At 36.4% G+C, this 16,272-nt stretch overlaps 1 protein-coding gene across 2 annotated transcripts in view; it reads left to right on the top strand.

Annotated features, from left to right (window-relative positions):
• LOC150097601 (32 kDa beta-galactoside-binding lectin-like) overlaps window positions 1-16,272 on the top strand; it is a 144,022-nt gene that overhangs the window by 58,226 nt on the left and 69,524 nt on the right. For both annotated transcript variants that reach the window (XM_090407758.1, XM_090407759.1), the window contains one exon: window positions 15,048-15,173. In XM_090407758.1, the coding sequence (XP_090263884.1) occupies window positions 15,048-15,173 (126 nt within the window). The remainder of the gene's footprint in view (window positions 1-15,047; window positions 15,174-16,272) is intronic.

Here is a 16,272-nt window from a genome sequence, read left to right as displayed (position 1 = left end):
TTGATGTCCCACACAATGAAGATCCTAGAAAGGGTTCTTGATGGTAGATTGAGGGAGGAGGTGGAGATTGCAAAGGAACAATTTGGCTTCATGCCTGGTAGATCAACAACAGATGCTATCTTTGGGTTACGACAGATGATGGAAAAATATCGAGAGAAACAAAGGGAGCTACATCTGGTATTTATTGATCTAGAGAAAGCATATGATAGAGTGCCAAGGCAAGAAGTCTGGAGGTGTCTGAGGGAGAAGAAGGTGCCGGAGAAATATGTCAGGTTGGTGCGGGAAATGTACAGAAATGTGAACACAAGTGTTCAGACCTGTTTGGGACAGACAGAAAGTTTTCAAGTAACAGTTGGCTTGCATCAAGGGTCAGCATTAAGTCCGTTTCTGTTTAATATTGTGATGGAGGTGGTAACAGAGGAGGTGAGAGAAGATGTACCTTGGACAATGTTGTATGCAGATGACATCTCGCTGTGCGTAGATTCAAGAGAAGAAGCGGAAACTAAACTGGAAAGATGGAAAAAAGTACTGGAAGAGAGAGGTATGAGACTGAGCAGAAGTAAGACAGAGTATATGTGTTGCGCAGTGGGTGGTGGCCAGGACACAGATCTGGAGCTGGAAGGAAATGTCATCAGGAAGGTGAGAGACTTTAGATACTTAGGTTCAACAGTGGAAGAAGATGGAGGAGCTGAGAAGGAAGTGGGATGCAGGTTACAAGCGGGTTGGAGGAACTGGAGGGAGATGGCTGGAGTGTTATGCGATAAGAGGGTGCCGATCAATCTGAAAGGCAAAATTTATAGGACAGTAGTGAGGCCAGCTATGACATATGCTATAGAAACTGTGGTCCTGAGGAAAAATAACATCAGCAGGATGGAAGTAGCAGAGATGAGAATGCTTAGGTGGATGTGCGGTGTGACCAGAAAGGATCATCTGAGAAATGACTATGTCAGGGGAACAGTGAAAGTTACGAACTTAGGAGCGAAAATACAGGAGGCAAGGTTGAGATGGTTTGGTCATGTGATGAGGAGGGAGGACGAATATGTGGGAAGAAGGGTCATGCAGATGGATGTGCAAGGAAGGCAGAAGCGTGGGTGGCCAAAGAAGAGATGGAGGGAGCTGGTAGAAGAGGACTTGAAGATGAAGAACTTGGATGTGGTGACAGCCCAAGACAGGAAGGTGTGGAGGAGACTCATAACATACAGTGACCCCACTTAAGTGGGAGAAGCTGTAGAAGAAGAAGATTAACATAGAAGCTAAACAGCACCAGCTCTAAAAGACCCTTGGGGATCTGTTTTGGGGGCTGTCATATTGTTTCCCCATACATAGCTTGCTGATACTTATCCCCATGTGCAACTTGCTTATACCTATCTACAACCAACCTCATCTGTTCCAATTTAATTACTGGCTTGTGTGCAGCAGTCTATGAAAGGCCTTTGCAAAATCTAAATGTACCACCACCATCATGTATGCACTCCTTCCAGTGCATTTTTGCCTCCTTATAATAAGTATATCATTAAAAGACTATCTTCCTTTAGTGGACTCCATTCTGTTTACAAGGATGATGAGAATGCTGCTGTTTTTAACCCAGTTTTGAATCTTGGTCCTCATTATCCTCTCTAACAGTCTAACCACAACTCCAGACACACAGATTATCGTATAATTCAAAGCCTTAGTCTTATAATCTCTCTCTCTCTCTTAAAAAGGGGAACAATTTTGTCCTCTTTCCACTCCTTTGAAACTTGGCTAAGTGTAAGACTCCTGTTAAAAACTACTGTTAACATCTTGAAATGTTTCCTCAAAACATGTGGTTGATTTATCATCGATCCCTGCAGCCTGATTATCATTGTTTGCTCATTTTTAAGGATACTTGTGGCATAAGATTGAATGATATATTCACGTAAACACAAGAAAGATATTTATTTAACCAAATATTTCGGTCTGGAAATAGCAGACCATCTTCAGTGGTATTACAAGAGCAGTAATACCACTGAAGATGGTCTGCTATTTCCAGACCGAAATATTTGGTTAAATAAATATCTTTCTTGTGTTTACGTGAATATATCATTCATTGTTTGCTCAGTTTCCTATATACCTCATGCTAACTCATCATCCTTCATCCTTTTTCCATCCTTCTCATTACATTCTTGAAGTTCTGCATAATGTCACATTTACAATGAAGAAATACCTTAAGGAATTACTCATTTAATGCCTCAGCTATATCTTCTGAAGTGGTTCTCATTCTATCATTTTCACCAACCAATATTATTTTTATGTAACCATTCTTTCTTTTATTGGCTCCATATCAAAAGAACTCCCTTGGATATATTTTTGTCTTATTAGCTAACTATGCACTGCACTTTTGCTATTCTTACAAAGCAAGTCACATTCCTTGCTTACTCTTTTGTACTCCTCATGCAAAAGATTATTCCCACTCATCTTATGCTGCCTCTATAATGCCTTCCTCTTCTTCTTCCAGACAGCATGTGTCAACTCTTTATTCATCCATTTCACACTTACTTATTTAACCTCTTGACCCTTGAAATACATTGTCATTTTCTCTGCCAGATGGTTGTTGAATACTACCCAAACAGCATTGATTTCCTTTTCATCCATTTCCTTATTCTATGGTATGAAATAGCTGCAAGCTATTTTTTGCACTCTTCATAATCACAAATCCCACATATATCCCTTTTTTCAAAGAAGTTCTCTTATGACTAGCAACCACCCAAGTGTTCACTCTCACCAATTGGAGGAAGATTTGACACCTCATTTATAATAACATCCTTTGATGAGATGATCAAATCCAAGACCTGTGATCCTTTTATGCTCTCTGTTATGTACCACCTTAATTAACTGTCTCTCAGATTCGAGAAATTCATTCTCTTTGCCTCCAGATGCCATGCCTTCATTCCATCTATATTACCATAATTAAAATCCCCCATATTTGCTGGGCTAATTTGCCTATACATTTCCTTTGCACTGTCCTTTACATTATCAAACCTATAGCAACACCCAACTAAATATATCATTCTGCCAACCTCTGTCTCACACCATACTGCTTCAAAAATCACTGCTAGTATTTGCCTCTTCTACCTTGGATAGACATAACTTCTCTGGTACCATCAACTCTGTTTTCATAAAAAAACACAATCTCCATTCCTGTCAGGATGCCATCCCCATCCAACCCCCACTTATTTGATATTATAAGGCTAGTAGGAGAAGAAATGATTATGGAGAGATGATCTTGATGGATGAAAAGTTGTATGAGTTATGAAATAGTTGTATTGTTTAATAATCACTCTATGAAAACAGGTATTTCATTTTAGGTTGGAATGACAACATATGGAATAGGTTGTTATTCCTAGAGGGAAGAGAGTGGTTAGCAATCGCAAATGAATTGAATGGATGTCAACAAGGTGATGGGCTGGATGATATTTCATCATGGTTTAAGGGATGTATTAAGGAACTAACAATTCCATTGATTGCTTAAAACATGTCTTTTCTTTCTACAGTGAGAACATTCCTTACTGTAGCAAGCAAATTCAACACAGTCTAAAAGAAATTCACTATATTATCAAACTTTCTACTGTAATAAACCATTCCCATGGTATTGTTAAATAATGTTGGTTGTGGCATTGTAATATCCTTGTGTTTATTATACTATTCTATATCCACTGTTGTTGTTGTGCCTTTGTATTAATCTTTTACTCTTCTGCCATTATCTTTATAATGTCAACTTTAATTTCAAACTCTCTGTTAAGTTCTCCTTATCTTATTCTTATCTAACCTGATTAACTTAATTCCCGCTTATAATCCCTTTATGCTGTCAGTGAGAAGGCCTCTAGAATAGGCAACTCACAGTTACAGTTAACTATCTCCCACGCTATCTAACTCAAGAAAAGTTTATATTGTTTTTCGACTGCGCCATCCTGAATTAATTTTATAGCACAAGAAGATTAGTTATAACACTTATAGAATAGATCACATTCTAAAATAATTACTTAAATAGTCAGTCGTGGCAATTTCTCTAATTTAAGCATACAGGTTCAGTTGTTTTTATGAGACAGTGCATTGATCAAAGATCAAGCGATAGTTTTAAACAAACAAAACATGTTTATTTTACCTTAAGCAACTATAACGTAATATACAATTGAACAATTTCTCTCTGATGCCTATTTAAACTAAAATTCGTAAATTTACAATTTAGACTAGCTATTCACAATACTTAAATAACTTGCTTTACAAAATGTAGTCAATTACTGGCTGTCACAATCTATATCTTAGGCTAACATTCTTCTTAATATATGTACTAGCTAATTCTCAGCCTCAATTATTTCTTTTAGCGACTGTACAATTATCTTAATAAAGCTATGTTTAGTGGACATACAATTCTTAACCATTACCTCAGCATTAATACAATAGAATCTACTCACAAACTTGCAGAAACATATACAGTACAGTCCTAACAGCTTTAAAGATTTGTGGTGGTCCTGCTGACTACTTTCCTCCGTCCTATATACTAGCCTTTGCTGAACGGCTTTTGGCGGTTGTCCTGCTGTAGTCCTCTTCCGGTAATAGCTCATTGTCGGTTCTGGATCTACTGTAGGCACTGTGTATCTGGTCACACATGGCACATTCCATTACTGAAAATACATCTCCGAAGAATAATCTGCCTCACCTGGTTTCCCATGCTTCAGGTTCACATTCCGACGAAATCTCAGAAGTCCGAGCGGGTCAACGAACTGCAGCAAGATGAAAAAACTCCACATGTTTTTGAGGTTCTCAAGACCTCTTATATGATTCTGAAATTCCTTGTTTTAGGCTTGGAGACCCCCGAATCTTCTGTAAATAACTGACATCATTGTTGTCTTGACCTTCAGTTTTGGCAGCAAAATCTTCAGTACCTTTGTTCACTTTCAAGTCGCCACCATAATCTTGTCTAATCCTCTTAACTTGAGGCAGAAATACTTTTGACATTCTGTTACTCTTACAATTTTACACCAAAACTTAATATTAAATCAATGTAATGTACAATTTGAATCTTTACAATATTTTATAATTTATGAACAATTCTATGGCATTCATTTTGTCAGATACTTATACACGTTTCCAATCAGCATTTATCCTTTAAAATACAGTAATGTACAATTTTGTTCTTTCCACATGATTTATGACCTCTGTAAAATCAATGTCGGGAAATTTTAACAAAATTTCACTGCATCAAATTTTACAGTACCTTTGAGTTTTCTGTAGTGACAGTCAACTATAGAAAAATCAAGCTACAGACCATTTGCAGTTCTAAAAAATTTGTTTGAATTTCTTGGGTACTTTAGAATGGGTGGAAGGAGATATTCTTTATAGAGTGTGGACTTCAGAGGGAGTGGTCTTGTTGTAGTAATCTGGTCGCATTTTATGAAGTTACAAAAAAACTACTCGATGAGGGAAATGCATGTGTGATATTTCTGAATTATGCAAAGGAAATTGTAAGTCATCACATGACAAGTTAATATTAAAATTAAAGTGCAAGGAATGAATGTGTTTAGATAATTGATTAGTAGTTTGGATTGGCATTTCACTATGACAATTATCAAAATATTGAGTGTGTGAGGTGTGTGTGTGTGTGTGTGTAGGAAGAGGAAAGTAATGTGGTAACAGTTGGGCCATTACTATTTAGTGTGGTATACTAGGGCCATTACTATTTAGTATCTGTGTTAGTGATATTGTGAAAGGATTGGATGGATATATTCAGTTTGTTTGTAGATGAGACAAAGCTGAAAAGAGTTATTATGAACTGTGCTGATGTAGTAGCTCTTCAAGATGATTAAGTGTAGGGTTTTAAGTTTTGGAATTCAGAAATGAAAGATGGATAGTAACAGGATTAAAATGAAGAAGGTATCAAGGCCAAAGATCTTAGAGCGAGTTGTTGACATAGATATCAGTTTCCAGGGATATCAGTATGCATTGCAAAGTGGAGGTCACAGATAATATGATAGTTACATTGAACAGCTACTTCTGGACTACCAAGTTTTCAAGAATGATTTCAAGGAGATGGTGAGGAAACTTTAAAAAGGGTAAAGATGGATAGCAAAGATTATATTAGAACTTCAGAATATTATACTGAAGTCAGATTGAGGAAATGTAATATATATTGTTAGATAGGATGATGAGATTATAAATTTGAACATATAAATGGTTGAAAGATATTTATCCAAAAAGATACCAAGATTTTCCAATGGCTGGAACAGTGTGGCAAGAGATATCTCCGAAGTTTCACAAGAGAGTGAGTAGTTTTTTTTGCATGGAAAGTAGTGCATGTGTGTGTGTGTTTGTGTGTGTGGAATGCATTACCTGAGAGCATGGCTCTCCCGGTCTATCCCCAGGGATTCCACAAAGCTGATCTTTGTGGAACCCCTGGGGATAGATCTGCCATTATGAGTCTCTTGATTCCATAGAGATCCTGTGATAATATATTTATTGATCAATGATTTAGGCTCAGCCTATTAAGAGTAAAGTTAAATTTCTCTTTGCTGATGACGGGAAAACTAGTGTACTGTAGTCAATTATTCTGGTGACCTCAGTTCTTTACAGGATAATCTTAAAAGATTGGGGGAAGGAATGTAGAGTGGATAGAGAAGAGAAGATTAAAATTTAATGTGGATAAATTAAAATATATAAATATATAAATTTGGTAAGAAGATGCTATGAAACAGATATCAGTTGAACACAATGGCTTTGGAAGCCATTATTAAATATAATAGATGTGTCCGGGTATGTTTACTTTATATAAATATAAGCTCTCAGCTAGTAAAGCTCATATGATTGTTGGTTTACTTAAAAGAAGCTTTGCTTGCAAGAGAAAAGAAGTTATGATCCCTTATGCCAACCCGGTTGGCCAAGTGGTTGTTTGCGTATCCGCTCTCCAGCCAAAAGGCTGTGGGTTTGAATCCCGCCGTGGGCATGGATGTTTGTGATCGTCTGTGAAGGTACTAGTGGTGGTAGTCGGCAGTAGATGGTGTTGGTGTTAGATGATGAAGGTTGGTGGAGTAGTGAGACAAAGAGTTGTAGAGTAGATGCCTTCCCTCAACGAGTCTTTGGACATCCTGGAGGCATGATGTAATAATTATTATTATTATGTGTCACTTGTCAAGCCAAAATCTGATCTCAGCTCTCAACCTTTGTTTATCCAAAGAATCATTAATGTACAAGCTAAACAATAACAAGACCATTATTGTTTAGTTTGTATATTAATGATATTGGAGCAGGTTTATATTGGAACTTTTTGTAAATATTTGTAGATGATTAAAAGTTGAGCATTTTGTCTATTAATTGCATGTGTTCTCTGGCCAATTTGCCTACATGTCTATATGAAGGATAAAAAAAAAACCTAGTTTCTGGGAAAAAACTCTACTACCTCTATATGAGATCTGTTAACTCCCTTTCATTGAAAAAGTACATATAAAGATTCCTCTCACTATGTTGAGAATTACACTCATTTCTTTTCCAATCAAAGTTCACATTGCTCTGTCATTCATCCAATTATGCTATAGAGGTGCTAAAAAATTAATAAATAATTTACTTTTTGTAAATTAGAACCACAGTAATTCTCTCATTTAAAAAAATTCTTGGCAATTCATAAACTTTCCTACCCATATAAGAAATATGTAATTAAGTTTTAAAAGAATCAGTTAATGATTTCTGAAATGGACTGCATATATAACTGGTACAAAAATATCTTTACCTTACATCAAAGACATACAATATAGATTAAAAGGATTGTAGATTACAATCTACAATTCACTAAGACAGTTTTTTCTCTTGTGAAGCGAATCAAGAATTGCCAGGACACCCCTCCCCTCACTTTTCTCTCTCTCTCTCTCTTCTTTCCAGATGTTCGTACTATCTGTCATTGGTACCAAGTTTTTGGATTGACAGGATGGACTATCTTAGTTAAAAAAAAATTTTAAAAAAAAATGGGCAGGTGGATGGAACTGTCTATCAAATGTTGCAAAGCGTAAGGTTTTGAAATTTGGTAAGCAATGATGAGATGCAAAGTATAAAAGTGTACACTTGGTGGGGAAACTTTAAAGGAGGTAGAAGAGAGAAGAGAGCTGGGCATGGTGGTGAAGGTCCTGAAATTCAGGGGCCACAATGCACAAGTTGTGAATAAGTCACATCAGATAATGAATGATGCAAAGGCCCCTGGCATGCAGAAATAGAGGTTTTGATGCCATTGTATAAGGTCTTGGTCAGACCTCATCTGGATTATTGTGCACAGATTTGGTCACTGGGTTTTCATGATGGTGACAAGGATATGTTAGAAAGAATCCAGAGACAATTCACAAAGGTAGTCAGTGGTCTTTGGAATGTGGAGTACGAGGACATATTGAAAGAATATAAATTGCAAAGCCTCATGAATAGGAGAAAAGGGCGGGGGGGTGGATATGATTGAGACATATAAGCTAGTCAGGGGTTGTTATCAGGTTGACATGGAAGAGATTTTTCGTAGAATGGGAGAGGTAGGGTAGAACAAGAGGCCATCACTGGAAACTGTATAAGGAGGGTGTGAGGAGAAGGTTCTTTGCATGGAGAGTGGTTAATGAGTGGAATGCATTGCTTGAGTGTGTTGTAAATGTAGACACATTGAATCAGTTTAAGGCATGGTTTGATAAGCATTGTGTGCAATAGTGTGTATCTCTCGCAATGAGTATCTGACTCCATGGAGTCAGATGTTAATAATAATATGTTACAAACAACCAAAAAGCAGTTAGCACTTGGATAAAAATCACTTCATCAGGTGGAAGCCAAATTACTGCACAGATACCATTTCAAATCACAAAGACTGTTTTTGGAAGCTGCTCAAGTTGTACAGAATTCTAATAAATGCATTAGAAATAAATAAATGTAAATTTTGGTGCACTGCTTTATGATCCTTTCAGCAGTAACTGCAAGTGATCACAAGGATCACAACTCTCTTTTCAAGCTTCATACACTGACTATCCTTGTTCTCTAGGAGAGTTCATGTTATCTTTGTTGAATGCAATTTCTGAGTGCCTAGATAATGTTAACTTGATCTAGTGAAATGTTGGCAAGTAAATATTTAACTCAGTTATTAAATTATTTATTTTCATTCCTGTTCTATGTAGCATTTACACAGTTTGGGCAGTATAAATATGAAAATAGGGGTGCACATCATTCATCATCTATATGGATTGAATTGTGAAAGAAAGTAGTATTGAATAATATCATAATATCAAATATTCATTTCAGCTCTTTCTTGCTGTATACATGTGATATTATAATTTTTTAATAAATGTAAATTCAGTACAAGTAGTACTTCAATATTCTTTAATTAAACTGAATAATTGCTAATAAGATTTTAGTAAGAAAATTAGCAGCAAAAAGAAACTATGAAATTAGACAGAATATGAAAATCATCAGCTGCATTTTTAGTGGAGAATAATGGTGCTGCTTGAATATATATGGAATAAGAGAGAAATTAGTCAAAACACTAAACTGGCTATATACAAAGACAGTATTCAAACCAACTTGAACTTATGGATCTGAGAGTTGGGTTGGAAATAAAATAGTTGAACAAAGACCAAATGAGAGGTTTAAGAAAAGTATATCAAGATATTAGAAAGGAACTTATCATTAGCATTCAAAAATGTCTGTGAAGAACTAATATAAGTTGGTGTAATTACTTAGTCAGACTGGTATTTGATGGCAGGATTGCAGAGAAAAGACCCAGAGGATGGTTAGAATCTAGGTGAATCATTGTTAGTAGTCTTAGGAATCTGAAATATTGGATTTCAGACAAAGAAAGATTAGTTTGGAAGAAAATTTTTGATAGGAAGCTAGTAATAATGCAAACTCTCTCTCTCTCTATATATATAATATATATATATAGAGAGAAGTTATGATTTATTGGTTTTGAACTTGTGGTAGAGTATACTGTCCAAACTCTCTCTCTCCCTCTCTCTCTATATATATGTACAGTAAAACCCCGTTTTTATGTTCCCGCAATTTACATTTTCCTGCCATATACGTCATTTTCCGTTGGTCCCATCGTAAGGCCTATTCTTACAATATATTGTTTTCCCACCATTAACAACTTGATGTGGATGTTATTTCCCGTTATTTGCGTTTTTTTTCTCGGGTGGCAATACTGATTTTCGAATTGATTTCTACGGAAATATGTGCATTTCTGTTCCCAGATGGCATTGCTTTCGGCTATAAGTTTCATTTCCGCCATCACGGTGACTTGCACGCTTGAAGCAGTAATGTAGTGATGAGTGATACCCTGATTTTTCAATCACAGTACGAATTGATATTGCAGAATTTCTGCTACGTAATTTAGTGTGAGAAAGTTGCTTTCAAGTTGCGGTGGTGGATTATCCATGTTAGTAACATGGAGAAAAAAAAAAGAAAATGTATTTCGGTAGAAGAAAAGATGGCAATTCTGCAACATGTAGATTGGCATGCCGGAACGCGTGTGCATTTAGCAAAAGACCTTGGACTCTCCGTGTCCACTTTGAACACGATAGTAGAAAACAGGTCAAGCATTGAACTCAATGCAAAGCAATTTGGCACTATGTCAAAAAAAAAAAAAAAAGCAAAAACAATCAACATTTAAAGATTTTTTTTTAAATAGATAAATGTAATTCTAAATTCATTTATTTTCAGTTATTAAATTTTGTAATCGAGTATGTAGACTCACATACTAGCAATAAGTCATCTTTTAGCCTTTTTTTAAATGTTTTTTTTTTTTTTTCATTTCTTGCTATTTACACTTTTTTCCATCAGTCCCCCTGTAAAGTGTAAAAAAGGTGTTTAACTGTATATATATATATATATATATATATAAAGAGAGAGAGGTTATGAGTGGAAGTAAGCACTATTTTTGTGGAAGAATGTTACATATATATTGGTTGTGAACCTGTGGTAGAGTATACTGTCCACCCTCTGTTGATTATGTTTCTTAATTTCCAGCACCACTTGGTTTGTCTCAGTGTGGAGTTCTTTGAATACTCAAATTTTACCTTTAGAAACTAGAAACATAATCATGTTCTTGAATATGATTATGTTTCTGTATGTTTTGTAACCCTAGAACTTTTCTTCTAGATGTAATTTCAGCTGAAAATAATTCTGTGCAGTAGTAATAGGGGGACGACATCAGCTAACACTGAGCCCAGTGGAGTCTAGAAGGGGATAATACTGGGTATAGAAACAATGGCATTTATATGCTTTATACTAATGCCAGGAGTGTCTGGAATAAGGAAAAGGAATTGGTAGTGCAGATAGCATCAGCCTGCCAAAAATTATTGGGATCACTGAGACATAGTTGATAGAAGAGGATATAATAACAGGAATAGAAGTCGCTGGGTGCAGCATTTTTCGACAGGATAGGAAGGGAAAGCATGGTGGTGGAGTACTGCTTATGATAAGTGACGACCTATGTCCTCTAAGAGTGGAGACCTTTGGAAGGCAATGGCACTAATGATTTTGAAAACATATGGTGTGAGGTAGAGGTGGGCAAGACAGGATATTTAGTGGGGTGTTGCTACAGACCCAAGAGCACAGAGTGGTGGGGACCAGGAAATGTTTAGACAGTTGAGTTTGACAAGTGCAAGAAGAATGATTGTTATTGGAGATTTTAACTACAGTAGTATAAATTGGGGAGAGGAAGATGCATGTAGCAATAAGGGACTGGAATTTCTAGAATTCTTGAGGGACAAATGTCTTAGGCAACATGTAATAGAGGGAACAAGAGTTTTGGATTTGGTTATAGCATCAGAAGAGTTGATAATAACTGAGATGACATCTCTCCCACCAGTTGGAGAGAGTGACCATATGGTTTTGATTTGGAAAATGAATAGACATGCAGGAGTATCAAAGAGACGGGAACGTATGTGGAATTATAAGGCAGGTGATTATAATAGTCTAAGACATCAACTTGGGGAAGTTTCATGGAAGGAGGAATTGGAAGGCCAGGATATCATTAGTACGTGGGAAATTATGAAAGAATATTTGTTAGCAGCAATGGTAAGTTGTATACCACGAGTGAACAAGAGGACACAATTTGGAGTAAAGTGGATGACAAACAATATTAAACAGGAATTGCATGCAAAAAAGAAGCTATGGAAGAGATATAAGGAGACAGGTGAAGAGAAGATGCATGAAGAGTATATAAGACACAGGCCAGAAGAGTGACTAGTATGGTAAGGAAGACGAAACTGGAATATGAGAGGAGATTGGCCCTAAGATCCAAAGAAAATTCTAGGGAATTTTTTAGATATGTGGCCAGTAGGAGGAGAAATGACTGTGGCAGAATGATATTGTGGGATAAAAATATGAATAGAGTGACTGATGCAGAGGACATAGTGGAATTGTTCAATGAACACTTTATTGGAGGATTTCATCCTGGAGGAGTCAGTTTTAATGCTAGAGGGATTGGGCAGGTTCAAGGTTTAGAGGTACAGGAGGAGAGAGTGTTTCCAATAGTGAGTACTCTGGATGTCAGAAAAGCTGTGGAACTGGATGGTATTTCACCACGACTTTCGAGAGAATGTGCTAGGGAACTGACAGTGCCTTTGACCTGGCTTTTCAATGAAAGTCTGGCTACAGGAATGGTGCCCATGGAATGGAAGAAAGGTAAGATAGTGCCATTGCATTAGGGCAGTAGCAGACTGGAAGTGTCTAATTATAAGCCAGTTTGTGTGTCATCAGTAGTTAGTAAGATCTTGGAGAAAGTAGTGAAGGACCTTATACAGCATTGGGCAGATGAGGGTAATGTTATCTGTGAGAGTCAACATAGATTTGTGAAAGGGCACTCTTGTTTTATCAATATGCTAGCCTTTTATGATAAAGTTACAAGAGCATTAGATGAGGGAAAGGCATATACTGCCATTTTCTTAGACTTAGCGAAGGCATTTGACAGGGTGTTACATGATAAGCTGATATTTAAGTTGCAGCACAGGGGGTCTGGATGTCAGATTGGTCAACTGGATTCAGGATTGGCTCTCTGATAGGTATCAGAGAGTTGTGTATGGTGGGGCAGTTTCATTGAAGCAGAGGGTTACAATTGGGGTCCCACAGGGCTCAGTACTGGGACCTATATTGTTTAACCTTTATATCGATGACATTGTCAGTGGATTGCAAGGGGATATTCAGTTGTTTGCAGATGATGCAAAGCTGGGAAGGATTATTAGTAATAGTGCAGATGTGGCAGCCCTGCAAGAGGATTTGAATAAGCTAGATAGATGGGCAAATGAATGGGAGGGTTGGTTTAATGCAGCAAAATGTAAGGTCTTGAGGTTTGGGAAACATTGATGGGACACTGCATATTCTATGGGAGGAGTTATACTGAGGAAGTAGGGGAGACAAGAGATCTGTAGTTGATGATTGATAGAAACCTGAAATTTAGGGGACATATTGCAAAGGTGGTGAAGGTAACACAGAGAATTACTGCAGTAATGAGAAGGACGCTGACCTGCAGAGATAAAATAGTTATCATTCCGCTGTATGAGACCCTGATCAGACCACACTCTTGGACTATTGTTCTCAGATTTAGTCCCCAGGATTTGAAGGGGATAAATTAACTGTGGAAAGGGTACAAAGGTGGATAACAAAGATGTTTTCAATACTGTACAATGATAGTTATGAGGATCAGCTTAGGGAATGTGGACTGCAGAGTTGGGTGGATAGAAGAAGGAGAGGTGATATGATTGGGACTTTTAAACTGTTGAGAGGTGGTTACAGGGTTGACACTGGGGAGTTCTTTCGTTTGGTTGATCAGCAGAAAGGAGTGATGACAAGAGGCCATCCCTGGAAGTTACAAAAGGAAACTGTGAGCAAGAGGGTGAGGAGTGGTTTCTTTGCATGGAGGGTGGTTGAACCATGGAATGCATTGCCTGATGGAGTGGTGAGAGCGAGAACGGTCAATGAGTTTAAGGAGTGGTATGATAGACTTTGTGTTTCTTGGGGGGGGGGGGGGGGAACCTCCCCTCGATGAGTCTTGATAGACTTTGTGTTTCTTGGGAAGGACCTCCCACGATGAGTCTTTTGACTCCGTGGAGGCCTGAATAATAATAATAATGTAAACTGAAGATGGTACAAGACACCATCTTCAGTTGAGTGCTGCTACAAAACCTGAAAATGTGGAGGGTCCTAACATTGAAATGGTTAGTCAAATTAGTTTATTATAAATGAACTATATCAGTATAAATTAGAGGGTTGTATTAGTATATAGAAATAAAGAAGTAAATTGATTGCATTTTTGAAAGTTGTGCATGTGAAATCATCCATTTGATATCCATTACTACCCATCAAATCAATACTATGAGGAAGAAGAAGAGTATGTTTTCAGGGTGCATCATTCCATATAGTGAAAATTGGAACTCTTACTACAGGTAGGGGGGAGAAAGGAAAAGGTTTAGAATACACATAATATACCTTGCCAAGAAAAAAATTCAAATCATAGTCCTCATTAGAAAAAAATATTACTCAGAGTTTTCTGGTATTCATTAGGACCACTCCTTATAAATTATCCCCATGAATCATATGCAGTGCATAAGATTCATAGTAAATGCTGAGGACTGTTGTCAGATATTGTAATGTCTCATGCTGTGGGACAAATTGTGGGACTCCAGACCTTTATCAGTCAAACTGTCAATTTGTTTAGGCAATTCAACTCTGTTTGAATTGCCCAAAAGTGCTTTGAAAGGCAATAATTTTATGCCAGCATCAAGAGATGAGGTTGATAGGACATCCATGCTTTGTCAATTAATCCAAAAGTTTTTACACAGACAGAAAATCTTGAAAATTTCTGGATCAAGTGTATTCAAAACCAGTGGGACTACATGTTATGCTAATTCAAATAACTAAATAGTGGATACTTTTTTTTTGCCTGATCATCAATATAATAATATTATATTGTCTTACATGTAACACATAAAATGTGTTAAAAACAAATTAGACTATGACATATTAAATCCATTTCATTTTAACTTTTTAAACTTCACTATTATCAAAATTTTATTAATTTACAGATTCAAGTAGATGGTTTTCCATTCTCTAAATTCAAATACAGAAATGTGACTCCAGATGATATTAAGTATCTAGTGATTCAAAATGATGTAATTATAAACACTGTACATATTTTCAAGCCAGAAATAGTAAGCTTTTGATTTGTTTTCCATTTTTATATAGCAATACAAATTTTACTAAGAGTGATAAATTATTTAAATAAAAAGATTTTTTACATTATTTATATTTTTACAATTTTTGCTTAAAAATTTGTAACAGAATAAACTGATTTTTCTTTGCAGGTGTCTTTATATCATCATGGCATTTGCTGTACTGTTTTTTTTTTTTTTTTAATATTTTCTTCACTATTGCTCGAATTTTATGTAGTTGAAAGAATTATCACAAAAGGCTCATCTCTACTTCTGCTACAATCTTTCATGCACACTTTTTATTCATTCACAGTCTGTATAGTTATCACTCTCTCTTCTGGGTATTGGGAATGTAAGAACTGTGATAAAAATGAGACAAGAACTTTTTTTATAACAAATCTTCATGGAGTCAACAGACTGATTATGGGAAGTGTCAGCAAGTACCATATCTATCATACTTAGCCTTAACCTTAAGCATTCACAACACATTCCACAGTACATTACACATACCTATCACTCCCTGTGTAAAAAATCTACTCCTGACTCCCCTCTTCACTACATCCTTGCACAACTTCTAGGGATAGCCTCTCATTCTTCCTCTCTTACCTTTCACTCTGTTTCATCCTTTCTATATTAATCTAGTAAAATCTAAAAGTAAAAAGGCTAACTTAAATTAGCATTTAAGTTAGCTTGGAGTCCCAGGCTAACTTAAATGCCAATTCCATACCATCACCTCATATCTGATTATACATTAGACTGAAATTTACATCTGCTAATTATATTAATTTGCTTCTAAGCAAATTAATTTTCTGTCTGACATTTTTCTGGACGTTTTATAAAAGTCAGTGGGATTGTCATCTTATTTTTCTGTACCTTACTGTTTTTGACTAAGAGTATTTATAAATTTGCTAACATCAAAAATTATAGTTTAAAAAAAAAGAGAATACTGTTGTCACCCAGTTATATCCTCAAGAACTAAATAAAAAAAAAACCCTGCTCAGACAATCACATGTACTCTGGTGTATGTGTAGATGAGCATTATATTAAGTTTTTCATCATCAGTCCTTGATATATGGGTAGGATTACTGGCCTGGTTGGC

The sequence above is a fragment of the Typopeltis vanoorti genome, chromosome 17 (assembly GCF_054136105.1).
Source record: "Typopeltis vanoorti isolate ZY-2024b chromosome 17, IOZ_Tvanoo_1.0, whole genome shotgun sequence".
NCBI classification, from domain to species: domain Eukaryota; kingdom Metazoa; phylum Arthropoda; class Arachnida; order Uropygi; family Thelyphonidae; genus Typopeltis; species Typopeltis vanoorti.
This window is presented reverse-complemented; position numbering and strand designations above follow the sequence as displayed.